This window comes from Gopherus evgoodei, chromosome 4 (genome assembly GCF_007399415.2).
Source record: "Gopherus evgoodei ecotype Sinaloan lineage chromosome 4, rGopEvg1_v1.p, whole genome shotgun sequence".
Classification (NCBI taxonomy): Eukaryota; Metazoa; Chordata; order Testudines; family Testudinidae; genus Gopherus; species Gopherus evgoodei.
Window position 1 is genome coordinate 31,139,461 of NC_044325.1, and position 22,221 is coordinate 31,161,681.

Here is a 22,221-nt window from a genome sequence, read left to right on the forward strand (position 1 = left end):
TAGGAGCAGCAGGTGCTTAGCACCTTTGAAAATCCAGCCATTAACCACTCTCGTTCTGTTTCCCTCTCTTTAAAACGGGGATGATGATACTTTCCCGAACCTGCTGGGGCACACTGGGGCTAAATCCATTAATACTGTAAAGTGCTTTGGGATCCTCAAATGGCAGGTGCTGTAGAAACATTCATACTAATTGATTGTATTTTCTATAACTGTGTCTCCCACAGTAGCCACTTGTATAGAAATGAGTAAAACAACTAAACCTGCAAGCGTTCCTGGGCTTTACTTATTCCACTGAGGTGCCCCATGGGGGGGGGGTATTTTCAAAGTCACGCTCGCCTCCCAGAACGCTGCTAACTTGCCTCCAGCAGCAATGGGGGCGGGCGGGGGGGGAGGAGGAGGAGAGGGGAACCTTGTCAGTTTCCAACCTGCAATGATCTTGTAATGAGTGTGGGAGAAAACCCCTGAGCCTCCCAAGAAGAAATCCCCGATCGAGTGACATCAGCCGAGCCTAGGAGGGAAGAAAAAGCACCGAGCCAAGTGCCAAACCCACAATGGGCTCGCTAGATGGGTATGAAAAATCACTGCAGCAGCAGCAGGCAGGGGAGAGATTAAATTCACAGGCGAGCCAGGAGCCTCTGGCTTTGCTCTCATATTCCTCCCCCTTCCCTTTCCTTTTGCATGTGGAGCGCCTCTCCAGCCCTGTCGTCCGCTCTGCTCCCTCCCATGGGCTCTGCACAACCGACCTCTCTCTCTCTAGCCTGCTGTTTCTTGGGGCTCTGGTGATGGACAGCTGAGGATCTGGTACCCAAAGGAAGTGGCAAGGCACTAGACACCAACCCTACTACTTGCAGGAAGGGAGCTTTGTGCGGACGGGAGCAGTTGATCTCTTCGCTTTTGGAGAGGAGAGGGGCTAGAGGGAGCAGATTTCACAGCTGATTTCGCTTGGGCTCCTGGGCACCCTGTCTGGCACTTTTTCTTTGGGGAGCCTGCAGTTTTGTTGCAATTGCAGAGAGAGAAAGAGGTGGGGATTGCTCCGAGACTTGGACTATCCTCTGGGGCTTCGCATCCTACCTACAGCCATTGAGATCAAGTGGCGTTTTGCAGGCTGGAGCTCAGGTTCCTTTTCGGGCGGTGGGCTCCCTCCTCGGAGCCAGAGACACACACACAGGACTGGCCGGGCTGCTGCTGCTTCTTTTTGCTGGGCAAGCTCCTGTTCTGAGAAAGGAGCCCCTCACCTCCGCCCCTCCTCCCCCCGATGAGAGGCTGCTGGGCTCCAGGGATCCGGCTCAGCAGCGAGCGGAGGCAAAGCCAGGGGGGAACCAGGCGGCGCACCAGCTGCGACTGATCCTGCTGCAAACTTTTCTGCCTGCACCCAGTGCCCCGCCACAGCATGTAAAGGAAGCGCCAGCAGCGTCCTGCTTCACCTGAGACCCAGAGCCCAGCCCCCGGCCGCCCCCAGGGTAAGAAGGAAAACAGCAGCGATCTGGGTGCTTGCCCTGCGCGGCAGGAGCTGCGCTACGAGCATCACCAACACCCATTCTCTTGGGGAGAGGGTCCCCGCCGCTCGCATGCCCGAAGGGGAGGAGAGAGGGGGAAGCTGGGGCGTGGGGTGCACGTCTTGTTGACCCGGGAAGCCAGACTTGCTTGTAGCTGCGAAGCTTTCCAAAGGCCCCTCCCGCCCCCGCACCCCTTTAGAACTAAAGTTGGGAAGATCTCGGGGAGGGAGGCACAGTCCTCTGCGGGTGGGAGTGCGATCGGAAACGCCTTTGCTGTGCGCTCTCCCTGTTCGGTTACACAGGTCGTGAGCTGTCGAGCCCCTTTGCCCAGAGGAGTGATGCTGATCAGAGAGCTGCTGCTGCTCCTCCACTGCTACTGGCCTTCCCTGCTGCTGCACTGTGCCCTCCACCCCCTCTGGGGCTTCATTCAGGTAACTCCAACCTTGCCCCAGCCCCGGGCACCTTTAACTCAGAAGTTGGGTCGGAGGGGGCAGGCAGCACAGATGAACCTCTGGCGTTATTTACTGATGGCCTGTGACCGTAGCCCGGAGTGGGAGAAGGGAGAGGACTCTCCTGAGCTGGAAATAATCACTGCTGGTTGGGGTCCTGGATCCTGGGGCTTCCTGCCCCAATACTCTCCTGGTGGGGTTTGGGAATAAGTGGTGTCTGATAGCTTCAACTCCTAGATTAGGAGAGTGTTTAGAGACTGATACATGTTCCTGTTCTGTTAAAAACGATGAAACTGGAGATCACTGTCACCCAGAGCTGGAGAAAGAGACTCTAAGACTTCCTGTAAAATCCAAACTGCCATTTAGATCTCTGAATGCTGCACTCCCCAAACCTTTAAAGTCTGTCTATCGTCACTGCTGAAGATGGTTTTCAGTTTACAGGTCAAAATGGTGCATTTAGAACAACAACTAATTGCTTGGGTTTGACTCAAAAGTGTGCGGTTTTAAATGGCTTTTTATATTTTTGGCATCTCAGATATACCCCACTTTTAAATTGTTTCCTTATTTTCATATTCTTCTGAATATTTGAATGTGCTACGGAGAACTTCAGTGACCTCTCAAACAATTCAGCATGCACGTGGTGATATATACGAATGTTAAACAACAATACTAGAGAGACAAGGTGGGTGACGTAATCTCTTTTATTGGACCAACTTCTGTTGATGAGAGAGACAAGCTTTTGAGCTTACACAGAGCTCTTCTTCAGCTCACCTCACCGAAAGAAGTTGGTCCAATAGAAGATATTACCCTCACTCACCTTGTCTCTCTAATACCCTGGGACCAACAGGGCTACAACAAAAGTTCGAAAAACAATACTGTCATTCATTACTTACAGCAATTTGTAAACTCATCCAGGGACATACTTTGTGTCCATCTCTGTCTGCAAAGAAACAATCACACTTGGTGCTGTCTTAATAATAAATATTAAAATTATATACACATATATATATATAGAGAGAGAGAGATGGAATGCACATGTGCGTGTATTTTATATGATGAGTGAAATCCTGCCCCCAGTGAAGTCAATATGGACAACTCACACTCATTTCCATGGGGCCAGGATTTCTGCATGTATAAAATAGACTATGTATGTACACACAGAAAATTGTTCAGATTTTAATTTTTGCAAATTGTTGACTTTGGAAACTGATAGTCGTCCATGTAGCAGGGAGGAATAGCCCAATATATGTAGCTGTTGCTTGCCTAGTTATAATTCCAATTTCTTTCGATTACTGCTAATTACAGAGAGACATAGAGGCTTTTCTAGGGAGTCTTAAGTGATCAACACCCTAGAGAGCCTGGTGTCTGTAGAACTCAAGTTGTTCTTTCTGAGCAAGATGTGGTTGACCTTTTTAAACATGTTGACAGTGAGAGGGTTTAGAGCGTAATTACTATAGGTGGCAATATGTACAAAACAAGGAACACATTGGGGAAGTGCTGAAAGCCTCATTCTGGTAATTTTTGGCATGGTGTCTGAAGTGCCTCTGAACTGAGAATTCACTGGATAAAAGCTGAATCAGCTTTGTCCATTCGCAGCCTCTGACGGTTATGTGGTGTGACCTTGATTGTAATGTGGGGTGACCAGTGACCTTTCTGCAGATGGACTCGGAGAAAAAAGCAGACTAAAATGGACAGTGATCATCCAATTCAGGCAACCAGGAAACCAGCAAAACTAACTAAAACACATCCCTTTGATATTTTAGACTTTATTTATAATATATGTCTTCAAAGCAGTAATTGATGAGCTAGTCGAGTACTGTTTCAGCACAGAGCAACTGCAGTTTCTTTTTTGGCGAAAACATAGCAAAGACTTAATGTCCTTTACTCTCTGTTCTAAACTTAGTGGACTCTAAAAGATTACACTGAAATTTTTTTATTTGTTTTAACATTTGTCTCTTATAAGATTTGTGAGCTCTCCAACTGCAATAAATAATTTATTCATTCTGTTGACTGTTCTGCTCTAGAATTCAGATGGCTAAACTAGTTTCTGTAACTGAAAGTGTGTACAGTTAAGGAAAATACAATGATGTGAAAAGAGCCGCATTTTGAAAACCATCTCCTTCAAAAGATCAGGCAGTCACCAAAATTTGCATGAGCACCCTTCAAACAAGTCACTCAGGCCATTTAATTAAAAATAAATCAATAATATTTTAAATAGGTTGTGAAACAGGCAAACCAGAGTTGCCCAGCCTTCCTCTGCAATAATTTAGAAAGTCTACTGCCTGATTCTTGATTGATAACTGCAACATTTTTAGTGTTTCGTATGAGTCCAGTCAATCAATCTGCTCATATTAAAGTTTTTACTTGCCCACCCCACCCAATGATAAAAGTATTAGGCTCACATATGCATATAGTAATGCAAAGGTCATGCAAGGAATAGCCAAGAGTGTCCTTAATGAGGCTTGAGGTTTGCACATTCTTTGTATTAAACCTTAAACTGAGCCATGTGTTCTCAATATATAATCCTAGCTCTTTTACCAATATGAATTCCCTTCCATCACAGATTAGACTCAAAGGGAAAATTATCCCAGGTACAAGTTCTTATAAGTAAATGGGCCAAGATTTTGGGTCATATTCAACCCTGGTGTAACTTCATTTACTAAGAAGGGATGAATTCGATCCATAATCTTTAGCTAAATAAGCCAAGCCTCATAACTTTGCCCAGACTAACCAGAATAATTCTGTAGCAACTTTTCTGTTTTTCAGGAAATTAATGAAACACTCTCAGGAAAAAAAAGTAGGACATACCCAGAGAGACTGGGTTCCATGAGCAGGTTGTCAATACTGTTCCAGTTAGGTTACCCACACCTGAGGGAAGTGGAAGAGTTGTCAGAAATAGTGAATTGCAGTGGTGCAGGTCCAGTCCAAGTCCAAATTTTCCTCTATAGCATGTTCCAGACTTAACCTTTCCATGTGGTGCACACAGCTAAAAGTCTTTTCCAGGACCTCACTGTTCTCTCATTGTAATGCCCCCTTACTCTCTCTCTCTTCTGTGAATGATACCCATCTGACTTTCTCATTTATCTTCTGTTCCCACCACTCTCTTCGTTCTTCCTTGCATGCTGCTCCTCACACATGGACTACTTTACCTGAACTAATCTGTCAGGGTATTACCTCTTCTCATTCCCTCCCCAAGACCTATTTCAAAACATCCGCAAGAAATCAGCCAGATAAGGGTGGCTAGGTGAGGAGCAGTTGATGTTAATTTATTTAAAAAAAACAAACAAAATAAAACAAAAACCACCAAACCTCACAATACTATTAAATGATTTGGAAGCATCAAGTTGTACACTTTGCTGGCCCATCTATTTGTATGAATTATTACTGCTGCCCTGGTCCTCTCGCCCTTTAGCTTCCTGTTGTTTGCTTTGCTCAATTGTTGGGACTTGTTTTAAATTAGGTTATAAGCATGTCAGGGCAGTGACCATGTTGTTCAATTTATTTGTATAGAACCTAGCACCATTGGGCCCCAATTCTGCTTGAGGCCTTTGAGGGCCACCATAATAGAAATAATTGAAAATAATAAACGGGCATCAGAAATTATTGGGGAAAAAATCTTATCTCACTGACGTAAAATCTAGAGCAACTCTGTTGTGGCTTCAGTGGAGTTATTTGGGATCTACACCAATGGAAATGATATCAGACTGCTAGACAACTGTCATGACAGAAAGTTATTGTCACATCAAGTAGGCAGTAAGGGTTCTTGATTCTCTATTATTCGATAGCACTTTTTTTTTGGTCAGACTATCATCCTTGCACTCGATTCAGAATGTCTCTAGAGACCATCAGTTGGGGACTGCATTGTAATCCTCTATTCTCAAAGGTGGAATCCATCCTGCGTTACGTAGCGTGCAGATGAATTGCTGTGATCACGTACTGTCCCACTGAAGTCAGTGGGGCTCTGCACAGGTGCACCTTTGCACCCACGTGCTATGCAATGCAGAACTGGGGACAGACTTTCTGTAGAAAATCCTTAATTAAAAAGAAACAACCTCACAGACATGGACTTTATATAACTGACTATACAAGCAAGCAATTGCTTTCCAATTTGAATGTATTTAAACCACTTTTTGTTTGCTTTTCCATGCTTTTCCATGCAAACAGATTTTTATTTACCTGAGTATTAGGAAATGTCTGACCTTTATGCAAAATACATTCACTTAAATTGTTCAAACAATTATGAATAATGAAAACATTAATAAAAATCAGCTCTGTCTATAGGTAATTTGACAATGGAGAAAGGAGTAAATTCTTTGCCACTGATAGTTCACCTAGTTCTAAGTCCAGGCAACCTGAGAGGCCGACCTGACAAATTACTGACTGTGTTGAGAAAACCAGATTCAAAACAAAGAATTAATTTTTTTAGACAGGCCAATGAGACAAAACTTGTCAGCCATGTCCACCAATAGGAAGTGTCACTGAAAGCTCAAAGGACAAGGAAACAAATCCTGGTAAAAAAATATCTACAGACACTCGTGACCCCTTGCAAAGACAATCTTTGGGCAATAAATTGAATGGAAGCCATACTGATATTTGTCTGATAATTCCTTGTTTATGAAGTGTTTCTGAAGTTTTTCTGTGGCTAAATTAACATTTGACAAAATGAACAAACAGTAAAGTTTGAGACAGGTCTGTAATTAGCAGAATCTTCCATAAAAGGTCTAGACTTTTTCAACATACCTTTCACTCCTGTCATCTTCTGTAAAGGCAGCTGACCTTGAATTATACAGAAAAAGATCTATTAGGTCATGTGTTTCATCAGTCTCTGCCAGTGCAGGATTGTTCCCTACAGTACATTTCCTACATTTAGGTTTAAAAGACTCAAGCAATGGCCTTTCATCAGAAGACTAATAGACACCATCAGAAGTAAAGATTTTCCTGAGAATGAGCCAACATTTTTCATATTCTTTTTCTTAATTCTATCTCATTACTCCTAGTTAATCCCCTTGTAATAAAATTTAACTAATCCTCTCCTATTATAAGGCTTTCACTCCTCTCTGGTTAGTCCTCTTTCAGCTAACCTATACATCTTTAGAGTTTTTAAAGATCTTTCCCTTTAAGACAACCCCTTGAGTAAGGGTGAAATCTACAATGTTCATCATAATTACTGAAAATTTCCAGATGCTCTGCTGTGTGACAAAACAGCCAAGGGAGTGAAAGCCCACCCCTTTGAATCTCAGCCATTTGCTGAGAATAAATCAGTGTGAGGAAACATAGCCAATATGGACTAAGGCATCAAAAAATACCCCAAAAACTAAACAGAAATAGGATGCTCCACTGCAGTATGGCTGGACACATATAGGGTTAATCTTGTCTGCAAAATAATTGAGAAAAATGTCCACTGGCTTCTGAGGACATGCTATTACCAGTCCACAGTAAGACAGCCTCTGGGGATTTAAAAGGCAGTCAATAGTTCTAAAAATAGACAGAGCCTTTTGGCCTTGGCTGATACTAAATTAGAGTAATAAGTCAATCTAGCCTTCCCATACCATCACTATTATCGTATGTTTATACACAGAGCTTCTTCTAGGCAGTAAATGAACAGTTTGCTCCAAATCCCTCCAGTGTTATTCCATCCCATCACTAGTCACCTCCATTTTCCCTGGCTCCCAAGTAATTTTAGTGACCTAAAGTAAGCACCAAATTGAATACCAGGACAAGAGACTATATTGTTATGAATTGATAGCCTCCTTAGTTAGCTGACAGTGCGCATTGGAATGATATTGCCCCACAACCTCCCTGATGAGTATAAATTTTATCACTATCAACCAAAGCCATGAAAGACCGCAGGTCACAGCCCAGCACAGGTCACTAGAGTTCAGCATTGTAGCAAGCTAGTGTTTTGGCTATTGCTGAAACTATCAATACAAAGATATTATATATAAGCAGTGTAAGAATAATGAACATGACATATAGATTCTTCTGAGGCTTGTGAACTCTGGAAGCTCAATTTAGAGAGAAAAAGAAGCCTGCTTAGCAATCAGATTTATCACCAGCTTTGGAGGATTATACAGTTGAGTCACTTTGATTCATTAGAGTGTTCAAAGAGTCCATGTAAGTTCCTGGAAACTTTTTGGGATGGTCTATAACTGTCTCTTTATTACTTCCTGATTGTAAGGAAGACAGCTGGAAAGGATTTGTGATTAAATCTGGTTTTTCCTATATTTGGTAATAGATTTTGATAAGTTGTTTAAGGTACTGAATCTTCTGAGGCCTGCTATTCAGAGTCTCTCTCCAACTCATCACTTTTTCTTTTCCCTTTTGCACTCACTGCTGTTTGAGCTACAAAATACTATTTCCAAATAACCAAAGCCACAGGGTGTATTTAGGTATACAGTGTGCGTGAACTGTACTGTGTGCACCAGTGATACATTTGTTAAAACTGCAGTTTTTGTATATGGCCAGAAATATGAGTACAATGTATGTAACTTTAATGTGGCCAGAAGATGGCATAAACCACACTTCCCTTTGCAAGGATCAATGCATTTTATTATAATCAAATGGCAGTTAATCAAAAATTATTCAATAGACCATTACTAATATTACTTCCACACAGTATTCTCTATAAAACCCTGGTTCAGTAAAGCACTCCTATTCAAGACTGCACTTATGTACCTGCTTAAATACTTCACAGGGACTTAAATGCTCTCCTAAATCAAGGTCTAAAAATGCATTTTAGACATTTTTTCTTAACTTCTGAGTCTTATCTCCACAAAATAGGATCTTGCATAGATTCTTATTTTAAATATGAGTTTACATTAATTTCAAAAGAAGTTGACTTCGAGACTTCTATAACATTGGAAGTTATTGGGATGCTTGCATAATTTCACTTTTACCAGAGGTTCACCTCTCTTTCTTAATCTTTCTACATTTTCTGTGGTCTCAGATGAGTTATTTTAGGGTTTGTCTATATTTTAAAAGTTGATAATTGTATAAATATTATATTACTATTGCAATGCATTACAACTAGTTGTCCTGACTGTATCAAGATGCTGAGTATATTTTATACCAGGGGTCACCAAATTAAAAACATGAGGCAACTGATGCCTACAGGATCCCAAAATGGTCCATCGCCCCCTTTATCATTAGCACAGAGTGCATGTCACACAGGCTATAGGTCACAGCATGTGGTATTCCATCTTGATTGAAATGAGTGTGTGATTCATGTGGTCCTCAGATAGACAAAGTTTGGGCTGTCTTGTCTTATGTTTACAATAGCCAGAAGTGAAAGGACTAACACAATAGATTCTGGACATAAAGAAAAGGTTGTTTTCATAGTATAGAAAAGAGATCTAATTTGGCCCTCAGTTCTGCCATAAATCACCATCATCACCATCCTTGCAAATCCCAACAGGACTTGGCCTCCTTGCAAACTGAGCACCATCTGGGTCAATCTCTGGCAAAGTTGCCTAAGGTGGTGTGGTTAGGGTTAGCAAGTGTGAAAAATCGGGACAGGGAGTGGAGGGTAATGGGAGCCTATATAAGAAAAAGACCCAAAAATCAGGACTATCCTTATAAAATCGGGACATCTGGTCACCCTAGGTGTGGTTGTATACTCAATCTATGTCCACCGCTGGCAACATCTTGTCATGCCACTGAAGCTTTTGATGCCCACATGATTGCAGGGCTGTCCAGAGGATTCAGGGGGCCTGGGGTCCGCTGCTGAATTGCCGTCGAAGACCTGGCACTTTGGCGGTGGGTCTCGGGGCGGAAAGACCCCCCATTGCAGGTCTTCGGGGCACTTCGGTGGCGGGTCCTGGAGCGGAAGGACCCCCCGCTGCCGAATTGCCTCCGAAGACCCGGCACTGCGGCGGGGAGGGGTCCTTCCACCCTGGGACCCGCCACCGCGGGTCTTCAGGGCACTTCGGCAGTGGGTCCCGGAGCAGAAGGACCCCCCACTGCCAAATTGCAGCAGAAGATGCTCCGGGGGCCTGGGCCCCACAAGAGTTTTCCGGGGCCTCCGGAGCCGGTGAAGGACCCTGCTCCAGGGGCCCTGAAAAACTCTCATTGGGGCCCCTACGGGGCCCAGGGCAAATTGCCCCACTTGCCCCCCCCCCCCCCTTTTGGGCGGCCCTGCTTGATTGCTGGCTGTGTAGCAGCGTTCCTTGATATACACACTTAGGAATTCTTTGGTTTTCCATTCTTATAATATGTCCATACAGAGAAAGCTGCCAAAACTGAAACAGTACTGATGGAGGCAGTTGCTGGGTTTGGCTTGGAATAGCCTCATTTCTGATCTTGCCCAGCAACTTGATATGATGCAGCTGACAAAGACCATGAGAATAGAAAACCTCAAAACAGTGTTCATCAGCCTTCTCAGCACCCATATTTCACTTCTCTACCACAGAGGTGGTTCTACAGGTCCGCGGCACCATAGCTAGCTTGCTATCACGATGTATCCAGAGAGAAAACAGAAGGGCCCAAAACATGGCAGCAGCTGCTGATATGCAAGTGTCCAAATATTTCAAGCATCCTCTAGCACTGTCTGTGATGCTGCCCAAATATTTGACAGTTGCCATCTGTTCAATGTCCCACCTGAACAGTTAATACCGAGATGGTTGTAATCTGGAGATAGAGGCTGATTGATGGTAACAGCCAGGGAATTAGTTTTATCTGGATTAATAACCAACCAGATCAGCCATCAGCTGCAGTGATCTCACCAAACTAAGACAACAAGACAACTGAAGCAGAATGGCGATCAGCTCAATGCCACAGACAGCTGTCACCTCAAGCTTTCCATCAATCACTCGATATAAATATTGAACAACAATGGTGACAGACCACAGCCTTGCCAAACTCCCGAGGAGATAGGAAACCACGCCATGTGCATGCCATTGACTTGAATGCAGCTTTCCATTCCATTACAGAGCTCTTCTATCAATAACATTCTCTTCCCAAAGACGCCAAGTCACCTCATCAGATCTCACAAATTTGCTTGTACTTTTTTTTACCTACTTCTGCCATAAGGAAAAGGAACCTGATTCTGCCCACAGAAGCTAATGGGGTTGTATGTGTGTGCCTGAGGGCAGAATTTGGCCCTAGGCATCTTATAATGTTTATTAACTCTCTTTAGCTTGAGATACGTTTCCAGGAAATAATTCATATTTTTCTTTACAGATCATTCAAGGTGAACCCCAGAAGTCATGTTCCAAGTCTGGAGCAGAGAAGGTTACAGAGAGTTGCCAGCAAATCTGCCAGTGTAGACCACCTCCTCCATTACCACCACCCCCACCACCTCCACCACCTCCTAGGTTGATTGTGGTCCCAAGTAAGTAAAGATTGGTACTGCTGCCGTATGTCAGAGGGAGGAGTGGACAATGGGGGGCATTTGGACAGATGGAAAGTGAAAAAATGCAAGAGAGAGCACAATTAAACTTGGTTGTAATTTTTCACTTAGTGAATGGGGAAAAAAGTTCTTGGTAAAAGTAGAAATGTATTTTCTGATTAATTAATAATGTTCTGTTTTTGTAGAGGAGCCAGAGAAAATCCTTCCCCTCATTAAGCTTTGTGTTCCCTTGCACTAAATGACTCACTAATGACCTAGCCTCAGGGAATGTATTCCCCACCTTGTTTTCTATATTTTCCCTTCATTTGCATGATCATTTAAAAATATTTTATGACTCACTTGTTACTGGGTGTGCAGCTTAGAGATCTTTATGTAGCTTCCCTTACATAAACCACAAACAAATCAGTCTCCATGAATAAGCTAAAAGCCAAACAATATGACTGGAGTCGGTTTTTGCTCAATTGAAGTCAATAGAGCTATGCCAGTTTAAACCAGCTGTCAGCCTGGCCTGTTGTTCGTAACTTGATTATTTAAAAGTACAGTAACGGTGAGAGACATGTCAAGAATGAAAAGCCCAGGCAAGCAGACTGTGCTCTCAGCCGTATATATATGAAGTGCGGAGACACAAAATGCATATTCCCAGCCCCACCCAACTGGTGCATTCAAACTCCAAGTAAATGGGAGGAAATGGGTACATTTTACCAGGCCCCGGTCACAAGGCCATCACTCATGAGGGAAAAAAATCAGGCTAAATTGTAGATGTTTAAATTCGACTAAATGTTATTTATATAATCTCATATGTTTGTACCTTTTTCTCTATCTGTGTGGGTTGGGATGGAGGCTTCTGTTATGAGTTTGTCCTAGGCCCAGTGAAATGTTGCTCATGCACACTCATTATGCCATAGCTGTTACAAGCTATAGGCAGGAGTAGTAGTTGGAGGCCACTTCTCCCATCACATACAGGTTTATGGACCACTGGACCCATCCATGAAAGGATACAGTAGCTCAGCCCACCCACACCACATTGCTTCTGAGCTCCCACAGAGATTTTTCTAGAGTATGCAGTGTGAATCTCTTGAATGGTCTCTACAGCTTGCACCATAGTACAGTAGAAATGTGCTGTTTCCACTGTTTTGGGAGTCTTACATTGCCAGGAATAGGGTGGTCAGGCAGAGGGAATGAAAGCAATGTGGATCTCCAGCCAGGAGGTGTAAAAATGGAGAGTGCTGCCTCTGTGAACTCCTGATCTCCAGACAACATGAGGTTGAGTGAGAGCATAGGGCAGGTGATGGCATACCTAAGGCTGGGGCACAACGGGCCCCTACTAACCGTGCAAAGGTTCCACAATAATATTTAATAGGAACTGAATCTAACTTTTAACTGAGTTTAATTTTTACATGAATCATTTCTGTGCTGTGGAACTCCCCTCATACACTCTCATGTAACGTGTCATCGCTCAGCCTGATTACCTGAGAGCTCCACATCAATCAGCCAGAGCTCAGCCAATAGATGAAGGTCTAACCAGATGATCTCAAGGCCAGGGATACAGGCTTCCAATGAGAGCAGCCATTCCAAGTCTGCTCAACGTCGCTACCATCGAGCAGCTGCTTGGTGGCTCTGACAGACTGCCCCAGTCCCAGCTTGTGACTGCTCCTGCTCTAGCCTTGTTCCAGCCCATCTCTTGGTTCTTGATTTCTGCTCTGACCCCTGGCTCCATTCCAGAGACTGACCACTAGGCCTGACAGCTGCTGCTCCAACCACTAGACCTGATCGCTGTTGCCTCAACTACTAGATATGACCATCCACTTCTCAGTTTCTGATAGTTTGTGCAGACGACCTCCTTTTGTGCTGGCTCCAGCAACTGAGATGGAGACCCCTGGAATGTCCATCACCGAGACAGAAACATAGAAAATTAGGGTTGGAAGAGACCTCAGGAGGTCATGTAGTCCAACCTGCTGCTCAGAGCAGGACCAACCCCAGCTAAATCATCCCAGCCAGGGCTTTGTCAAGCCGGGCCTTAAAAACCTCTAAGGATGGAGATTCCACCACCTCCCTAGGTAACCCATTCCAGTGCTTCACCACCCTCCTAGCAAAATAGTTTTTCCTAATATCCAACCTAGACCTTCCCCCTGCAACTTGAGACCATTGCTCCTTGTTCTGTCATCTGCCACCACTGAAAACAGCCAAACTACATCCTCTTTGGAACCCCCCTTCAGGTAGCTGAAGGCTGCTATCAAATCCCCTCTCACGCATCTCATAAGTCTGTCCTCATAAGTCATGTGCCCAGCCCTCTAATCATTTTCATTGCCCTCTGCTGGACTCTCTCCAATTTGTTCACATCCCTTCTGTAGTGAGGGCCCCAAAACTGGATGCAATACTCCAGATGTGGCCTCACCAGTGCCGAATAGAGGGGAATAATCACTTCCCTAGATCTGCTGGCAATGCTCCAGAGATGACAGAGTTGGTCCAGAGCCTTTGGGATCAAGTTGCCCAGTTGCATCTGGAGAATGTCTCCCTCTGCTCATAGATCCTGGCAGCCACAGTAACCCTAATACTGCCAGCTACAGAATCTGAAGGTTCCATTGCCAGAAAGATTTGATTGAAACCACCAATAGTTCTGTGGTTTTCATAACCAGTGCTGCCTTTTGTTCCTGATGCATCCTCAGATCTATCCCACTGATCACACCAAGCTGGGGCTTATTATCAGTTTATTGACTGCTGAAACCCTGTGGGAGCCTCACTGCTGCTGGAACAGACCAATCTAGTCAACAAGCTCATCCAGGCCTTCTTTGTAATATTTGAGGATCCAAATCACACCTGTACCACCAAGCCCACCCTGTAGTTTCTCCAGCATGGCCATCAGCCCGTCTCAGCCTATCTGCCTGTTTTTAGCATCTGGTCCCCAATACAGAGTGGAATGAGGCAGCACAGATTTACTATTTCTGCCATGCTCTGAACTATGACATGAAAAGATTAATTGGCACAGGTTGAATCTCCCATTAGTTTGGACTCATATATTGAGCAGTACCTCCAGACTGACAGTTATTTGTTCCAGTGATGCCAAAAATAGAAGCGGTAATACGCACAACTCCAGCCTCGTCCTGTTTTGTTCCAGCCATCCCATCAAGCTATCCCAGAACTGGAGCCTATGCAGATTGATGTGACACAAAGATATCTCACAGATCAGGAGAAGGCATATCGACAGCAGAACCATCGTTGCCTGTATTTTGGGAGGCAGGGCCACTTTTCCATGAGTGCCTCCTTAAATCTAGACCTTTGGCAGACCTGGGGAAACGATCATGTCCAGCACCATTCGAGGTGGACATAACCTCAGAGTTGAGTCCTCCATGCAAGTACCCTCTTGGCAGCCATGAATTCTCATCCTCTAAACCATCAGGTCTTGCTCTGTCTCTGGGTCCCAGCTACATCTGGGGTGAATTTCACTCAACTTGAACTAGTGGATTCTGATGCATCTAGTAATTTCGTAGATGTTGGATTCACTAAGGCAACACAACTTCTGGTGAAATGGAAGCCCACTCTGGATCTAAATTGAAATCTGAGATCAGAGATTCTGCAGTTCAGATTATGTCACCTTGCTTTCTGATCATGCTTGGTATTCCTTAGTTCTCAGTGCATGATCCACACATCTCATGGAAGAAGCTCAAGATATGATTTGAGTTGAGCTACTACTGACAATCATGTCTAGGTGAGTCGAGGGCCAAGGAAACAAGAACCAGTGCTGGAAGCCTACTGCCTTCTGTGACCAGCAGATTCAAGGAGCCAACAGCTCATTAATCCCTGTGAAATATCAAGAGTTTGCTGACATATTTGATTAAAGGAATGCTGATATTTTGGCCCTGCACAGACCCTACAATTGTCCCATCCATCTCCACCCAGGGGCTAAAATTCCATTTGGCTGGATTTACTCCTTATCAGAGCCAGAATTCAGGGCCCTACAAGAATACCTTGACAAGAATCCTGCAAAGAACTTCATCCATCCAACCACATCTCCTGCTGAGGCCCCAGTTTTATTTGTGAAAAAGAAGGATGGTGCCTTGTACCTTTATATGGACAAGTAGGATTTGCCACTGATCAAAGAGCTGTTGGAAAGGATCTGTTTTACAACCGCATCTGCTCTAACCCCTCAGACAGAGACCAACACCTACAAAATCTCCACCAAGCATTCTCAAAACTACAATACCCGCATGAGGAAATAAGGAAACAGATTAACAGAGCCAGACGTGTACCCAGAAGCCTCCTACTGCAAGACAAACCCAAGAGAGAAACCAACAGGACTCCACTGGCCATCACATACAGCCCCCAGCTAAAACCCCTCCAACGCATCATCAAGGATCTACAACCCATCCTGGACAATGATCCCACACTTTCACAGGCCTTGGGTGGCAGGCCAATCCTTGCCCACAGACAACCTGCCAACCTGAAACATATTCTCACCCGTAACTGCACACCACACCATAATAACTCTAGCTCAGGAACCAATCCATGCAACAAACCTCGATGCCAACTCTGCCCACATATCTACACCAGCGACACCATCACAGGACCTAACCAGATCAGCCACACCATCACTGGTTCATTCACCTGCACATCCACCAATGTAATATACGCCATCATATGCCAGCAATGCCCCTCTGCTATGTACATCGGCCAAACTGGACAGTCTCTACGGAAAAGGATAAATGGACACAAATCAGACATTAGGAATGGCAATATACAAAAACCTGTAGGAGAGCACTTCAACCTCTCTGGCCACACTATAGCAGACCTTAAGGTGGCCATCCTGCAGCAAAAAAACTTCAGGACCAGACTTCAAAGAGAAACTGCTGAGCTTCAGTTCATCTGCAAATTTGACACCATCAGCTCAGGATTGAACAAAGACTGTGAATGGCTTGCCAATTACAGAACCAGTTTCTCCTCTCTTGGTTTTCACACCTCAACTGCTAGAACAGGGCCTCATCCTCCCTGATTGAACTGACCTCGTTATCTCTAGCCTGCTTGCTAGCACACATATATATATACCTGCCCCTGGATATTTCCATTACATGCATCTGAGGAAGTGGGTATTCACCCACGAAAGCTCATGCTCCAAAAGGTCTGTTAGTCTATAAGGTGCCACAGGATTCTTTGCTGCTTTTACAGATCCAGACTAACATGGCTACCCTCTGATACTGTTTCACCAAGGTATTTACCAAACTCAGTCTTCACGGGTTTACAACCTAGTCCATATCTGGGAGAGCAACAAATGAAAAACAGCATTTCGCACCCATTATGGACATTTTGAATATCTGATTATGCCTTTTGGTCTCTCCAATGCCATAGCCACATTCCAGCACTTTGTCAATGATATTTTCAGGGATGTTTTAGACCAGCTCATGGGGATGTACCTAGATGACCTCCTCATCTTCTTGGAAAGTCAAACCCTTCATGATCACTTCCAGATGTAAACTCGAATGTCTCCAAGTGTACAGCCTGAATGGAAAACCTAAGAACTGTGAGTCTGACAGCTCTTCTCTTGACTTCTCAGGCTGTGTCATTTCCTCTAATGGATTAGGTATGGACCCCTGCAGCATGTACACAGTTGTGGACTGGGCAGCCTCAAGGAATGTCTGTGATGTCCTGTGCTTCCTGGGGCTTGCCAATTTTTACCAAAAAATTATCAAGGACTTTTTGAAGGCGGTGACCCCAATTACCCTGGTGCTCCAGAAGAATACCACATTTACTTGGATTCAGGAGGCCCAATTTGCCTTTAATAGATCAAAGGAAGCATTTATATCAGCACCCATCTTGGTACATCTGGACCTGGCAAAATCCTTCATTGTTGGAGGAGACACCTCCAATTATGTGATCAGAGCAGTTTTGTCACAACAGCACAGGCACCAGAATGTACTCCTCTCTTGTGCATTTTATTCCCAGAAACTCATGGCCACGGAAGAAAACTATGAATTCTGTGACAAAGAACTAGTGGCCATCAAGGCTGCTTTTGAGGAATGGCATCATCAAGATTCACATTTCCTTGTCCAGATATATACAGATCATAAGAACTTGGACTACCCATGAACTTCAAGGGCTCTCAACCAGCATCCAGTGGTCCCTTTTTTTAATTCAGGTTCAGATTATCACTAACCTGTCATCCATATACCCAGAATGGTAAATCAGATATACTGGACTGCAAGAGTGAGTACCTGGATAAGAAAAATAAGAGTTCTGAACTTACCAGAGTACTGAAACCCTGCCGTTTCACCCATGTGATGGTGAACAATGACTTCCTTTCTTTTGTGAAGCCCTTCCTACTCCACAATCCATTTGTAGTAAATGTCAAGCTTATGTCAACCTGTACAGACTTAGCTCCTGACTCAAAATTCTCTTCCAAGAATAGGCTTCTCATATGTAGGGACTGAATCTATGTCCCTAATAGTGAACCACATCCAGCAATACTCCAGGTCTGCTACAATTTGCCCCTGGCTGGTCACTGGAAAATATTGAGGCTGTTCTCTCGATATTTCTGGTGGCCAAAACTACATCTGTATGTTAAGTCCTATATTGACTCCCATGATGTTTGTGCTCAGATGAAGATTCCCCCACACTAACATCTTGGTGCTCTGATTCCACTGCTGATTCACTCCTTCCCTTCACCAAATTCACATACAATAATTCTGATCACTGATCAACCTGCCAGAGTCCTTTTTATGACAAATATGGTTTCCACTCTCGGTTTCACCCATCTGTGCCACAAGCCTCCTAGGTACTTGCAGTTTCCAACCTTCTCAAAGACCTTCACTGCATCCAGGAAGAACTGAAAACCCACCTAGAGTTAGCCAAACGAGATTAGAAGCATTACATTGACCTTCATCAGTGGGCAAACCCTCAAATCACAGTTGGAGATAAAGTATGGCTCCAACACAATACCTTGACTCTACCCAGCCTTCAAGGAAGTTAGATTACTGATATCTTGTCCAATTCTGGGTGATCCAGCTGATCAGCCCTGTGGCCTTCAAACTCCAACTGCCTAGGGCGATGAAAATGCACCCAGTATTTTACATCTATTTGCTGAAAAATTACACTGACTGCTCCTCCCTCGGATGAGTACAACTGCCATCTCCACCCATCGTAGTCCAGGGGCCTGAGGAATATCTAGTGAAGCAGATCTAGGCCTCCAAAATTCTCTCAAGGAAAACCCATGTACTCTGTTGATTGGGAGGGTTATGGGAGCCAGCCAAATATATACATGCACCTGACCTGCTTCAAGAATTCTATTGGTCACACCGTGATAAACTTGGTTCAAAGACACCTGGTAGGCATCTTTTGAAGAGGGGGTAATTTAATGAGTCATTTTTGAGCCTAATGAGTGCTCTCTGAGCCTTAGCCTGATGAACCATCCCTGACTATGATTGCCTCGGGGCTCCACATCAATCAACTAGGGCTCAGCCAATCCACAGGCAAAGCTCTATCCAGGTGATCCCAAGGCTAGGGATATAGGGTCCCCATAAGAGCAGCCACACCAGTCTGCTCAATGTTGCTACCTCACCAGGAGTATCCCCTGCCACTTGGTGGTTCTGACAGACTGCTCCTGTTCCAGCCCCAGCTGCTTCCTGCTCCAGCCTCGTTCCAACCCTACTCTTGGTTCCTGATTCCTGCTCTGCCCCTGGCTCTGGTCCCTGGCCGAACCACTAGGCCTGAGCATCCACTTCTCAGTTCTGACACCAAGAAGTTCTGAGGCAGCACCCAGAAGCAGACTCTCCTTGCAGTGTAGTTCCTTGAAAGGTGGAACCCCACAAAACAGACACTATGTTGACTGGGCTAGGTGAACAATGTGAAGGAAAATCTCTTGTGGCATCCCCAAGCTCCTTCATGGGTTTTCTCCATATAAGGGCTGTTTTAGGGCCTTTGCAGCAATGTTTAGATTCTTCTCCTAGATGCTTTTAGTTCCTTCAGAAAGGAGTTCCATATTCCAGAGTATCTATCTAATTTGTCTATATTTTTGCAAATTAGTCTCTCCAAAAAGGCAACCTACACTATTAATTCCTACCATTGCCTTTAATAAACTCCATGGGAGGTCAGTATTGCAATGTACATCTATTACCCTTCAAGTTATTACCTGAAGGGAAATGTAACCATTTTGTTGTGTCTCTTGACTATTTATCACTCAATTTATCAGTCCCCAAAGGTTCTACTGGTGCCTTACTTCCCAAATCCCTCTTCTAATGCAAAGAAGACCAACTCTTGCACTTGGGGGTGAGAAGGCATTCACTGAACATGTGAAGAAGAGTATTTCATAAGTTTATTACTGCAGAGGAGAAAAGGAGCAGAATTTTCCAGTGTATCTTCAGTTAGGAGAGTGTCTTGTATCTCTGCATGCCACAGGAGTCTAAGGCAACAAAATAATAGTGCTTTGAACCCTTGGAAAATATACTGTCTACTGACAACTTGAAAAAGGGAGATCAAGGTTTTAAATATCAGGAGGAATCTTTGTCAGCATTTGAGAAGACACTGTGTACATTTATACTGACCCTGTTTCCCTGAGCGACCTAACCCCATATGACTAATTTTTTTAACAAGTTATTGTGTTTTAAATGTATCAAAAAAATAAATTGCACATCCCATTCCCTAGTACATTTTAGACTAGCAAAAGACTAAACCAAAACCTTAAGTGCCATGAATTAACATAAGTGTCCAGCAATCCCTCTATTGCAACAGTGTGAAAATATTCTTGTTAAATATCAGTGTTATGGATGTTTCCTCTGAACAACTGTAGTGCCCCCTCTCCACCTGGTTACCTTTTTTAATGCCGATCTGCTTACAGGTGTTGATGGACATGTCTGGGTTTTTCTGGATCCCACCACCCACTTAGCAGGTGGTGGGATCCATCTTTATTTTTTCCTGTGAATTTATTTGGCCATGCCTTCACCCCTCTCGCTCTTTGCTGGCAGGGTTACCAGGGCAGCTTGGGAGGAAACTTTTAATTACAGGTTAATTCTCACTTACTCGCCAGATAGTTGGAGACTTCCAAGAAATAACACAAACACATACAATATATTCACCACAATAATTATATTAAACAAGAGACAAATATAACATAACAGGGTAAAACACTATTTTTAGGGTCACCAGTGCCCATGCTGATAATACCCATGACTTTCCCCAGTCACATGACCTGATATAGCAAATATAAGATTAGTGTCCCATTGGCACACATGCTTTGTTGGGGTCCTTATTGATTTATGGCCACAAAATTCTTCTCCACAGCGGTCTAGCAGTGTGCTGACTGGGTTCAGTACAGCCCAAAGGATTCACAATAGGAGAAGGTGTAAGTCCCTTTATAGGTTTAATATGCAGCAGGTTATAAAATCCCCAAACCCTCACTCCCTGGCTTGAGGACATAGTTCAGGGAGTAGGGGGTCCCCAAAACAAGTTCCCTGACTGACTAACTAAAAGATGGTGCACTCACAAACTCCATGAATGATCCTCAGGTTCAGAGATGACTCTGGACTCCTCAGTCACTGAAGAGGGGCTGATCTCTACTGACAGGGATCCTTTTCAGACAGGAGTCAGGCTGCTTCTGGTCCCAGGATTTCCCCTCACCACAAAGGGGTGCGGGGCTCAAGGTGCAGATTACACAACTATACTAAAATCCAAACTGTAGTTTTCTAGCTCAGCATCCAGACACACTCACAGCAGGCAGCAGCCCTGGAGCAGCAGCCAGAGCAGAGTTGACCATGTGGTGACTGATTTCACCTAGGGAGCTGGAGGGCTAACTCAGCCTGGCTGGGGAAGTTTCCCAGTAAAACTCTACAAACTGGGAGTCATCAGAGGGAAAAGCCCAGCTGAGGGAGCTTGCTATCAGGTCCCTAGAGGCCAGTTCTCAGGGGGAACCCTGCATGCAGGCCTGGGACTCACCTGCTCCCCACACAGCCAGTCCAGCCTTGCCCTAGCTGGCTCCAGACTGACTCAAAAATGTCTTCTCCCCTTTCCTAATCTCCCTGGGAAGGGCATCTCACTCCCTGTTGGTTGCCAGGCAGACTCTGAGTCTGCCTTGACTCCCCCTCCCTACCAGGGACAGGGTGCCTCTCCCTGAGCGGCCAGCAGACAGAGCCCCAGGAATCTAAGTAATCTCCTTGGGGGTTACACAACATTCAGGGAGAGACCGGGCTGGCTCCAGGCCCCAGCGCGCCAAGCGCGTGCTTGGGGCGGTATGCCGCGGGGGGCGCTCTTCCGGTTGCCAGGAGGGCGGCGGGCGGCTCTGGTGGACCTCCCGCAGGCGTCCCTGCGGAGGGTCCGCTGGTCCCGCGGCTCCAATGGAGCATCCGCAGGCATGCCTGTGGGAGGTCCACCGGAGCCGCAGGACCGGCGAGCGGCAGAGCACCCCCTGCGGCATGCCGCCGTGCTTGGTTTGGCGAAATGGCTAGAGCCGGCCCTGGGGAGAGAGGACAGTATAGGAACAGGACAAGCTATTATTAAATGGTTGATGCTAGAATTGCACAGTGTGCAATCACTGTGAAATCATTAAAGTTGAAAGACTAGAGAGGCCTCAGCAAGAAGCATCAGCCCAGGGAGATTACAAGATCTTTATGTTTACAAGATAACGAGTCTGAACCCTCAGGCACTTTGAAAAGATTTAGGTCCTGATTCTTAAAGCTCTTTATCAAGCTTCCCACGCAAAGGCCACAAACTACTAGATACAGTTCTTAAAAGCACTTTGCAGTAGAATTATTAGTTGCTAGAGGTTTCAGTAACTCCCAAATCATTCTAAAATTGCTATTGTGGTTGGAGACCACTTGTGAAAGTTCAGTAAGTACTAAGTTCTTTATACATTCAGTTATTGTGGGCCTTGAATGTCCTTATTATGGTTAATGGTAGGAGTGTTTGAGGGGATGATAAAAGCAGCAAAGAATCCTGTGGCACCTTAAAGATT

At 44.7% G+C, this 22,221-nt stretch overlaps 1 protein-coding gene across 2 annotated transcripts in view; it reads left to right on the forward strand.

Moving 5' to 3' along the window:
- Positions 1–692: 692 nt before the first annotated feature.
- PRIMA1 (proline rich membrane anchor 1) overlaps positions 693–22,221 on the forward strand; it is an 80,253-nt gene continuing 58,724 nt past the window's right edge. For both annotated transcript variants that reach the window (XM_030558856.1, XM_030558857.1), the window contains exons 1-3: positions 693–1,460; positions 1,799–1,927; positions 11,123–11,273. In XM_030558856.1, the coding sequence (XP_030414716.1) occupies positions 1,835–1,927; positions 11,123–11,273 (244 nt within the window). In that variant the 5' untranslated portion in view covers positions 693–1,460; positions 1,799–1,834. The remainder of the gene's footprint in view (positions 1,461–1,798; positions 1,928–11,122; positions 11,274–22,221) is intronic.